At 51.2% G+C, this 11,363-nt stretch overlaps 1 protein-coding gene across 1 annotated transcript; it reads right to left on the bottom strand.

The window, feature by feature from the left end:
- Nucleotides 1-4,914: 4,914 nt before the first annotated feature.
- On the bottom strand, nucleotides 4,915-9,097 carry LOC122188898 (keratin, type I cytoskeletal 19-like). Its single transcript, XM_042887572.1, has 8 exons — nucleotides 8,489-9,097; nucleotides 7,822-7,904; nucleotides 7,232-7,388; nucleotides 6,718-6,879; nucleotides 6,489-6,614; nucleotides 6,059-6,285; nucleotides 5,566-5,855; nucleotides 4,915-5,066 (listed from the first exon to the last, which is right to left on the bottom strand). Exons 1-8 carry the CDS (start codon nucleotides 9,095-9,097, stop codon nucleotides 4,927-4,929), a joined length of 1,794 nt encoding a protein of 597 aa, XP_042743506.1. The 3' UTR covers nucleotides 4,915-4,926.
- Between the last annotated feature and the right edge of the window lie 2,266 nt (nucleotides 9,098-11,363).

The raw sequence follows: 11,363 nt of genomic DNA, 5'->3' as shown, positions 1-11,363 counted from the left end.
TGCATTCTGCTTTGCAGCTCCTCCATGCAGACACAGAGCACAGCGGCAGCACCCTGAGGGACCCTGCAGATGGATCACGGCTGCTGTCCACACTGCTGTCTGTATCCATGTGCATAATTCTTTTACAGATTCTACTGCTGCTTCTCCAGGCCTTTTTTTTTTCACATTAAATTAAACATTATTTAGTATTTTCTGCCTGGATGCATCATGCTGTGCTTTGGACTGTGCTTCAGTCAATGTTGCTATATTGCTGCTTGTGCAATCTCTTTCAAAAGCTCTCTGATCTTATCTTGCTATTTTATACTCTCAATAGCTGACAGATGATGAAAGCTTTCAGTTGCCTTGATGATGCGATCGTATCTGTGGGATGTGCAGCTGGGGACGGCAGTGTCACCAAACACAGTTTCTGGGATCCACGTCCTCCCGCTGGTGTTGAAAGGCATCCTTCACAAAACAAAAGCATTTGGTTTTTGTGTTGCTCTGTGTGTGGGTCGGGACGGGGTGGTGAGTGGGGCCCTTCCTCACGGATCCCACTGTGGTCAGCTTTCCATCACTGCTGCTGGAGTTGGTTTTTCACAGACAGGCTGAGCGCTCGGTGGGTTTGTTAGTGATAAAGGGCAAAAAATGTTCCGAAGTTACTGCAACAAGAGGAGCAACGTTTGCCCAAAGAGTCTCTTAATCTGTTTATGTCCTTCCTGAGTATCTACGCTGTTTTCTCCTTTTTCTACATGTACTCCCTTTTTTCTGTATGTCTCCTTTTTCCCTATGTACTTGTTCACTGCAGGGACTTGTCGATACCTGAAGGTTTTCCTGGTGAGGGCACATCTCATGGTATGCTTGGAAAACAGCAGAAAAGCAATGAGAGAAAGGAGCCACGGCATGGAGCCGCAGGGCTTCAGATGGCCTCAGCCTTTCATTGTCGTTCTGTGCTCTTACTGCTACACGTGTACACAGGAGGAGCACCAACAGAAGGTTTTGGTAGCTTTTAAGTCATACACTGATAGGATGTTCCCTATTATGTCGTTGCATTTCCTTCTTGCTGCCAGTTTGATGTCAGTGTTTATGGAAACCTGCTGGCTCTCAGGCCTTGCTGTGTCGTTTGGAGCTGTAACATCCCCCCGGGATGCTCTGTTTCTGTCACAGCCACCTCGCAGGAGATGCAGTTTGTCTCTTCAAGTCTCAAACACTGAAGTTGCAGATGTGTGCTGCAGCATGCGCTGTGCTGCGTAACACCACTGTTTCCAAATCGGCCCAGAATAAAGACATTTATGGCCACAGCTGCCAGCATTGCTCAGCCTGCAGAGTGTTTTGACAGCGCTGTGCTGTGCTCAGCACGTCACGTTTCAGGTACAGCTGACATTCCTGACACTCAGCTTTGTCTTCCTTTCCATCAAACCTCCCTGATCCATATCAGAGAAACGGCTGTGTCCCTTCAGAGCGAGGATGGAGCTGCTGCAGGGTGAGCAAAGTGGTGGCTGCTGTGTGCTGCAGCTGCTGGCTTCACCTGTGTGCTCTCTGTGGGTCTCCATGCCAGAAAACTTACACATCTCCCCTGCACACAGTGCCATGCTGATGCCGTGCCTCAGGCAAGTGCTGCAGCTTATTCTCTCGATCTAATTAATAATCTCTATCACTCTTAGCAGAAATTTTTGCAAGAAGCGATCTGTATTCATTTGGGATTCAGTGTTCTCTCCCGATTCCCGCTTCATCTCAAAATATTTCACTGAAATCACAGTGATTTCTGAAGGAATTTAGATGGACCCGGCACAGGACGGCTGGAGTCACGCTGTGCCCTGAGCCTGAGCTGTGGGCTCCTGCTCTGCTCTGTGCCTTGCAGAGGGTCAGGGCAGCTCCTGGGATGCAGCCCTCACGGCTGATGCCTGTTGGTGCTCCATGGCCTGCAGGACGTTTTCCCCCAGCGCCCGCTCCCATCCAGGTGGGCCCCCCTCATCCCTGCCGTCCCTTCCTGCGCCACTTCTGAGCACGGCTCGCTTTGTGCTGGCAGCACAGTGCTGCTGCTGGACAAAAGGGAGGGAAGCAGAACACGTCTATAGGCAATATGGGAAATGGAAATTCCATCTGTGTGTTCAAACGGGCACAAGAATTGCTCTGGAGCTCGGGAGCAAACACACAGGAGTGCGTGTGCATGTTTATTTTTGCCAAAGGTTGCTCTGAAGGTCCTGTTCCAACACGCACTGCAATTTTCTTCTCACAGCACTAATAGCAGGACCAGATAAGTATCCAAATTGCAACATTTTGTGCTCATAAAATTAAAGCTTATTATGCAGATTAATGCCTAACAAAGTGCGTGCAAATGAAACCTGCAGGGCTGTCCTCCCTCCTGTCAGTCCCGCTCAGGCCCCGCTCTGAGCCCCCCAAGCTGGGACAGTTCCATTTTTCTCCAGGTTTTTTCCGATGGTTTTGGTTCTGTGGCTCTGTTCCTCCACACACATATCTGACACCGTTGTTGTTGTTACTGCTCTCATAAATATACACTGCCACACCAGTGGTATGAATGCAGATTTTGTATTAAAAAAGAGAAAAAAGAAAGGAAAAATGAAAGAATTCTTAATTTGGCATTTGCTTCCACACTGCGGGATCAATTCATCCCAGTGCCGTCTCCTTTCTGTCTGCTGTGATGCCATGATTAAGTCAGGGTTTTCTGAAGTTCTTCAGCGGCTTCTGTTTACTTTGTCACATACTGCAAGGAGTAGCAAATAATATCCTTTGAAGTGGATCTGCATGATGCAGGCTCACTGTGTGCAATATAACAGCATTATAACAGCTGTGTTTAAGGAAGGTACAAATTTAAGGCAAGGAAGCAAGTTTGGGAAAGGAAATTTTAGGAGGAAAACAGAATAGAGAGCCCTGAGCAGCAAAAGGAATTGCAGTGTTGCACTGCTTGTCCTGATTACTCAGAAATGTCTCCTTACTTGTGAGCGTGGTTCTAACACATCCATGGCAGCACACACATAGCAGCACACTGTGCTGTATCGCAGGCACTCCTGCCCTTCTGTTCTCCCGGGGTCTCAGTGTGACCCCTCTGTGTGCCTCAGAGTGACAGGAGGCACCGAGAGCAGCAGGAGGACACTGGGCTTCTGGAAGTTGAGGATGGAGGAGCGGAGCTGTGGCAGAGCAGCACGTTTTGCTGTGCCCTGTCAGCTTATTGCCCTGAGCAGATGTGCCAGAAAGTCATCGCGGCCTGCAAGAAGTGCAGTGAGTGCAGCAAGCAGGGAAGGCCGGGTGAGCTGGCAGTGCAGACATGCGGTGCTGCGATGATTTAAAGGGGCGCAGGTGATTTTGCAGTAGGATGAAGCTGAGAATCAGCACTGCCTCTTTAGCACACGAGGTCAGGGACATCAGTACCTGCTCGTATGTCAGGCAGTTCTTTACGAAGGTTCTCCAGCTCCTGGGTGCCCGCACACACTGCGGTCAGAGGAATTTTATTTTCTTACAGCCGGATCCGTTGGCTGAGCGCCCGGCGCAGGGCAGTGCCATGAATCACCCACACGTACGTGCCTACAGCGCGGGCTCTACGCGTCCCGTTCCCACGGTCTCCCACTGGATCAGCGTTTCTCAACCTCCTCCAGGGGCCGATGCCGCCCTCGGAGTGAGAAAGCAGAGCTCGTGACAGCCCCGTCTTGGGCAAAACCGGGAGAGAAATCCGATGCCAGTGATAAACCTGGGTTCCTTTGGGTTGTGTTGAATCGAGAAAGGCAAGGGGTGAAGAACGTGCCGAGAGTCCTCTGAGTTGTATTCAAGCACATTCTGTGTACGGTTTGTTTCGCTAATTGAGCGCAGGGACGTTCAGCACCGTCCCCACACTTTCATTATCCTGAGCAGAAAAGAGAAGCGCTGTGCGGGCACAGCATTGGGTGCAGGCTGCAGGAGCCCCCTGCCGTTGGGGCCCATCCAGGACATGGGGGTGGATATGGGTCTGTAATTAAAGCAAGGAGGAGAGTTTTGCTTGTGCCCCCACTGCTCCCAGCAGTGCCCCTGCTGTGCGCTCTGTGAGCAGCCCTTAACAATCACCTGGGAATCATTTCTCTTGGGTTTCCTGTACTTACAGCCTACCTCTGGGTTTTGTAAAAGATTGTAGGTATGGACAGTTTGTCTGTCTGCTCTGCAAAGTATGTGTCTGTTCATCCTCAAGCACTGGAAATGCCCTGAAGAGGAAATACATCGGTGAGGCCAAATATTGCACAGCTGCATGGCTGTGATCAGTACAAGTGGCCTCAATTCCTTCTTTTGTGAGACACCATGGGTGCAGTTTGGGTCACTCATGTCCAGAGCCCATCGGGGACAGCCACCCCCTCCCAGCACTCTGTGCCATGGCACTGCTGGTGGCTGTTCTCACACTGTGAGCATCACAGCACGGCTGGGAGGCTTTGGCAGTTCTCCTAAGTGGTGAACATGCTGCTGAGAGCTCTGGGGTCTTTTGACTAATCTAAATGAGTTGTTATTGTGCATTCCACAGGCAGGGTGTGACATTTGTGACCAATTCATGCAAAAATGAGTGCTAAAGGAGACTGCTGCCAGATACAGCCATCTGGTTGCATCAGAGAGAAGTAAAGGTTTATTAATTAGAGTAATCTTTTTCCCAGAGAAATACCAATCACGGTAGAGATTGACACCGGTAACAGTGATTCAGCACAGAAATTCAGGTGGAGAGGCAGCTGGGATGGAACAGGGATGCTCCTCTCCTCCATGGCCGGAGCCCCTGGGAGCTGCAGCCATCAGTGCTCAGCCATCCTGAAACTCCCTGGGGAAAGATGAAGGGAAGCAAGAATTTCTTTGAAGAGATGCCGCCTCTGTCAGCCTCTCCTGCCTGCCAAACATTATCACATGGAGGACTGCTGCAGGTCAAACAGAATGTCTGATTGAAGCTTTCTAGAAATGCTAACCTTCGGTGCATTTTCAGCATTTTTAGGCATCTGAGATGCTGTCAGGTCCTGAAGCCTTTCGTGATCTCAAAGTTTTTATGGCTTCGGACACTTCCTCCATTGTGGCTCCTCTCTCCAATGTTTTATTCCCTTCCAGGCAGAGCTTCAAGTTTTCAGCACCTCCTGGAACCACAGCCATGAAGTCAGACACAGAGAAGACCGTCTGGTCACTCTCCATCTTTTGCTGCTTTAGGACTTTTGCAGCTAACACTCTTTATATTTTAAATGTTGTGAGTGTTCCAACTATTCCGCTTTAATCATGTTTCTCTCTTAATAGCAATTAAGTTTCTAATGTTTGGCTTCAGGATACTTCTGACTTCTCTGGCTCCTTGCTTTCAACTGGGCATTATTTTCCCTTTTCCTCCTTTATTTTCTACTTCTACACCTTGTCTGATTAAACTCTTCATATCATCATTTAAATTTGAGCCGCTTGTGAAAATGAAACCATTTTGATATGTGATTGTATAAGAAATAAATGACTTAAATCATGAATTTGACAAAAAACATAAAAAACACCTCCAGATTTCCAAATAAGGAAAGATGTCTTCATGTCCTTTGCCACTGTTCAGAGAGAAGAGTTAACGGAAGGACACAGGAGGTATTCCTTTCTTCCAGTTCTTACCTGGGCTTTCACAAGAGCTGCCAGACTGGGAATGGGAGGATGATGAGCGGGAGAGGCAGCCTTTGCCCCCTTCTCCCCCACCACTGCCTCCTCCTCCACCTGAAGCTTTTCCACAGCCTCCTCCTCTGCTGCTGCCTCCTCCTCCTCCTCCAGAAGTTTTTCCCCCAGATCCTCCGCTGCTTCCTCCACCTGAGCACCAGCTGCTTCCTCCTCCACTTCCACCTCGCGCAGAACCACTCGTTCCTCCGTGTCCTCCAGAAGATCCAGCACCAGCTGCTCCCTGCGAGGTGCTGTGAGGAGGACAGGGCGTGCATGGCTGAGATGCACAGCAGCATGACTGATGCGTGACATCCTACCAACCCCATCGGGCCACTCTCTGACTGCCTTCCTCTGATGGGAAAGTGCTGCTGTGTGAAACGCGTTCTGTTTCTAAGCTATCCTAATCGGGAACAAATTAACTGCTCTGCATCTTAGTTACTCCCCATGTGCATACCTAATGTCATGCTGGCCTTCCTCAAGCAGTGACCGGTACTGAGCAATCTCCTGCTCCAGGCGGGTCTTGATGCCCAGCAGCACCTTGTACTCCTGGTTCTGGCTCTCCATCTCGCAGCGGATGCTGGCCAGCTCCTCCTCCAAGGGGCCAATCATGCCCTGGATCTGCTGCAGCTGCATGTTGTAGCGGCGTTCTGTGTCCTCCAGGTTGGACTGCAAAGCCCCTACCTGAGAACAGAATGAAAAGTAGTTTCTTAAGGGAACGTGGCAACATTAGGCCATTCTTGTGACCCAAAGGAGAAAAATCTTTCACACTGTCCATGTGCCAAACATCCTGTTTCTAAATGGAATGCTAGCTTTAGCTGCAGAGAGCTGCTTCCCCTGCCATTGCAGCAACTCACGTATCAGGCTTAGAATCAATCTCTGCTTACCCTGCTGAGCTCAGACTGCAGCTCAATTTCCAGGCCCTGATAGTCACGTCTCAGCACAGAGATCTGTTGGTTGCTTGATTCCAGTTCCTGACCACTTGAGTGGACTTGTTGGCTCACCTCCTCCATCTGAAAAATGAATGTATATTGTTGGAGTTTTTTGGCCACCACAGTTATCATGGAAGCATCCAACTGCACGAGGAGCTGAGGCATTCAATGCTTGGTCATTTACCTTGCTCTCATACCAACTTTCAACCTCTTCACGGTTTTTCTGGATGATTTGTTCATATTCTTGTCTCATATCATTCAGTTTTTTCAGCAGATCCTCTCCTGGAGCAGCATTGACCTCCACATTCACATCACCGCTGGATTGTGCTTGCAGCGATTTCATGTCCTGCAGAGAAAACCCAGACCCAAGGCACACAAACAAAAACGGTGAAATTACTTTGTGAAAGAGATTTGGAGCCAGTCATCTCCCTCTGGAACCATTAACTATTCTAGACCCTTTCAAAAACATAGATACTCCTGTGTTCTGGCTATTTTAATGCAGTTGCTTGTCTCTGACTTCCTTGATGTTGCTTGGTGGGAAGCCCTGTGCTAAGAGAGACCCTGGAAAAGTCTGGGCCTGGAGCTCAGCTGTGCTGGGAGGGCAGGAAGGTGTCGCTGGGGAAACCTGCCCACAGTCCCGGTGTTGGAAGCGTTCCCATTTGCCTCCACAGCCTGCGGCTCAAGGAGCCGGCTCTTACCTCCTCATGGTCCTTCTTGAGGCCAATCAACTCTTCTTTCAGGGACTCTGCCTGCATTTCCAGGTCAGACCTGGTCAGGGTCAGGCTGTCCAGCAGGGGCCGCAAGGTGTTGATGTCGGCCTCCACGTTCTGCCTCAGTCCGTACTCGGTCTCATACCTACAAGAGGCGATGCAGACAGGTCAGCCCTGATCCTGGGCTCGTGGTTCTTCTCCTTCTGACTTTATTTACAAAACTCAAACTTTAATATGAAAACGTATTTTGTAGTCTTTGTCGTCTTCTCCTCTTACTGTAAAATTTGAGTGTGGTTCATCTGCGTTTCATTTGACTTTCAGTGAGAGAGAACCACAGTTTGTTTCTCCTTAAAAATAAAACAGTTTTTAAGCTTTTTCTAAAAGAATGATCTTTGTTCTCACAGCCATAGGGAGCATTTCTGCATTGTTACAGAAATAATTAAGAACCTGAAGTCTTACAGGTTAATTGTGCTGTCATGGAACTAGAAGTAGCTCTCGGCTTTGTGGGCTGTTACTTCTGAGGGGAGGTTGAGGAAAGCAGGAGAAAGGAAGAGAGGAAATGGGAGATATGTCCTTACTTTGTCCTGAAGTCTTCTGCAGTCATCCTTGTGTTATCCAGGTCCAAAAGCACTTTGTTGGTCTCCACAGCCGCAGTCAGAATCTAGAAGAGAAGATGATGGGCTGAGGACAGCTTTCACTGCAAACCTCTCAGACTTACAGGAGAGACACACTGGAATGTGATCTTCCCATTGCAGTGTAGGTGAATGAGAGCAGCAGCAGCTCCTACATGGAGAGGCCTGAGAAGGCCTTCTGCAGTGCAAAGAGATGCCACTATGAAAATAGCATCAGGACTGCAAAAAACGCATTTGGGGAATGCAAGCAGGGAGGGAGGAGCCCTGCAGGAGGCCTGGGGCTGTCGCTGTGGCTCTCTGTGAGCCCATGGGCCAAGGGATGAATCAAGTGTCGGACGCTGCCCAGCCTGGAGGCTCAGCACTGGCACTTTTCCTATGCTCTGAAACCCGCTGCAGGCACTCTGAGGGGCTGAACTCACTGCCGGCTGAGCGCTGGGGGGTGCACTGCAGAGGATGCTTTGCTTCCCTTCTCATGGCTGATAGTCAGATGTGTGCGTGGAAGGTGGAGCTGAGGCACACGAGGTGCCTTCAGAGCAGCGCTTGGCGAGCACAGCAGTGTCCTGGCTGCCTCTGCTGCAAGATGTGTAAGCGCCTGTGACAGAGAACATCCTACCTGATTCTGAAGGTCTTCAATTGTGCTGTAGTAGTGGCTGTAGTCCTTTCTTCCTGCAGGACCTTGCTTCTGGTACCACTCCCTGATCAATTGTTCGAGCCGAGCATTTTCTTTTTCCAGACTTCTGACCTTGTCCAGGTATGAAGCCAAGCGGTCATTAAGGTTCTGCATGGTCAGCTTTTCATTGTTGGACAGAATTCCCATGTTCTCTCCACCAAAGCCACCGCCACCAAAGCTGCCAGCGCTGAACCCAGCATCGCCCGAGCCAAAGCTCCCTCCGTACCCAGCGCCAAACCCGCTCCCTCCTGCCCCAAAGCCGCCTCCCATGCCGCCGCAGCGCATCGTCCCTCCGTAGGTGCCCGCACTCCATCCCCCTGCATAGGAGCTGCCCCCCGTTCCGCTGCTCATTCCCCCTCCGTAGCTGCTGCGCCTCATCCGCCCAAAGCTCGCCGCCCCGCAGCTGCTCCTGGAGCTGCCCCCGCTGCAGCTGCCCCCAGCGGGCCGCCCGCCCGCCCTGGACGTGGTGTATCTGTGTGCTGATGCAGAGCCGTGCTGGCTGCCCCCGCTGCCCCCTCGCAGGCAGCTGGAAGATCTCTGGGAGCAGCTCATGGTGTCGGCAGTCGGGGTTCAGTGAGTGTCAGAGCCGCTTGGGATCATAGCTCCAGCCCCTGCCCTGCCTGGGCTGCATTTATAGTGGGGCCGTGGGTGTCACCTCCGAAGGGAGCACCTTCTTTCCATGTGCAGTGGCAAGCCGTGGTCCTGGTGCCAAGAGTAATTTGCCAAAGGGAGACATCTGGCAGCTCAGGAAGCTGAGCCCACACTCCGTGTTTGTGACCGTTTGTTTATTAGCACAAAGCGTGTAATTTCTGCTGGGTGGCTCTGAGTTAGGCAGCTATTTTCAGAATCTAGTCCACTGACACTCATCTGAATTAAACTCATCCCACTCACCTCACCCCACACACCTCCCAGCACAACGAGCCATCGCAGTGTGACAGCACTGAGTGCTCTGTGTCCTTCAGTGCCGTCCTTCCTCACACTCCTTCCCCTTTGGATGTGTGTCAGGGAATCCCAGCCGTTCTTCACATGCAGGGCTCTCTTCATGCGTTCTGCTGCCCTGTGCTGCACGCTCCTTCATTTCAGGCTTTTACTGCTTGATGCCTTTTGAAGACGTATCACAGGGTGTGCTTTGCAGAACCACCACAAAGAGCCACTATTGCTGCAGAGCTAAAGCCCAGGACTTAATCTTTTATCCTGCAAAGTGGACATTGGCACACACCACCCGTCCACCATTGTTCTGAGTGTGCAGCTGCAGTTACATTTCATTGAGAGCCATTGCAGTATGAAAAGCACCAGAACTGACGTGGAAGGGCTGTGAGGGCAGCGTGGGCTGCTGCTCCGAAGATAATACTGAGTATGAAGGTGGATGTAATAAAACATTTAATGTGTTAGAAAGTTATTCCATCATATTCCATCCACCCAACTCCTTACAGAGGACGCCGGGTGCACAGCAAACAACTGCTGCAGCTCCACGAGCCCTTTTACTTAGGGCAATCTAAAGACTCTGAAGGAACTCTGCATTTCTTGAGATCTCTGCAATAAAAGATGAGCACTTTGTTGAAGGAGGTGCATTGTGTGAGCTGTGTTAGGGCTGTGTACCACAGTTCACTGAAATGGTTGTTTGAGAGATCGACTCTGTCAGATGGACACCAGCACAGCATTTCCCTTTGGTTTTGTTTTCTGTTGGACACAGCATGACCGCAATAGGAACACTGGCCAGGAACGTTGCATCTTCTTATTCTGATGTGGCTGCGACTTTTCCAGACGTGGGAAGCAGAGCTGAGCCCCCCGCACTGCAGCAGCCCATGCTGCCATCCCCACTGCTGCCCAGCGCTGCGGAGCCGCTTATGTGACACCCAACTTCCTGTATTGATCTGCTGTTATTTTTTCCTTGCTAAGCCTTCAGGATGTTGATTGTTGCTAATGGAGATGCGGTTGTTGTGGCTCATAGCAGGTGTTTGTGGAAACATCCTTTATAAACACCCCTCCCAGCACACCCTCACCCACACACGGGGACACACCTGGAGTTTCATCCTCTGCTGGACTTCGTTTCTGAGCCGTGCTGGGAAGCCAGGCCCTCCCAGCCCTCACTGCAAAGCTTGGGGGAGTCTAAATCACAGCAGTTTAGCTTCTTCTGGTAAGAAGTCCTTTTCTGTTGAAGTGCTCCTGCACTATCAGCCCCTTTGGCCCATGACACTGTTGTGGAGCTGTCAGGAGTCACCATTTGGCACCTTGAAGGTGTCCTGCTTTTTTTTTTTGTCATTAAGTGACCTAATGGAGAGAACACGCGGTCACAGCGTACCCTCAGCTGAAGGTTTCATGGCAGCAAAAGAACCCACTGTCCTGCAGTGCATGGAACAGAAGGGGGTGGAGGAGAGGAGATGCTCTGAGGGCGGGCGGCACCACGGCTGTTTGCAGCGCGTTCCTTCCCTTTCCCGTGACAAACCTGAGCTGCTGCCCAGCAGTGGGAGCTGTATTTAAGCACGAAGGGCTCACATAGCGTGGGCACGAGTTCAGCCCAACAGCGAGCCTGCAGGGTCACGGCCGTGTCTGGTGACAGCAAAGGCTGCGAGAGAACGGGGTCTGTGTCCCCGGGGTGCACATGGCAGGAGGGAGGGCCGCTGGGGCTGCAGGAGGGTGAGGGGGCCGGCAGCTCAGGGCTGGCGCTCGCAGTGCTGCCCGCTCTGTGCTCACAGCTGCTGCGACCCGCGAGACCAGGAGAGCAACGAGTGCAGCTGTGCCTGCGGCTGGGCCCGGCGCGGCGCCTCCGTCCTGCTTCAGGTCTGTCGGAAAAGGTCCTTTTGCTCAATGTTCGGGT

The sequence above is a fragment of the Lagopus leucura genome, unplaced genomic scaffold, assembly GCF_019238085.1.
Source record: "Lagopus leucura isolate 7727_CA_CO unplaced genomic scaffold, USGS_WTPT01 Super-Scaffold_100094, whole genome shotgun sequence".
Taxonomy (NCBI): domain Eukaryota; kingdom Metazoa; phylum Chordata; class Aves; order Galliformes; family Phasianidae; genus Lagopus; species Lagopus leucura.
Note: the sequence above shows the minus strand (reverse complement) of the source record. Positions and strands in the feature narration are given on the sequence as shown.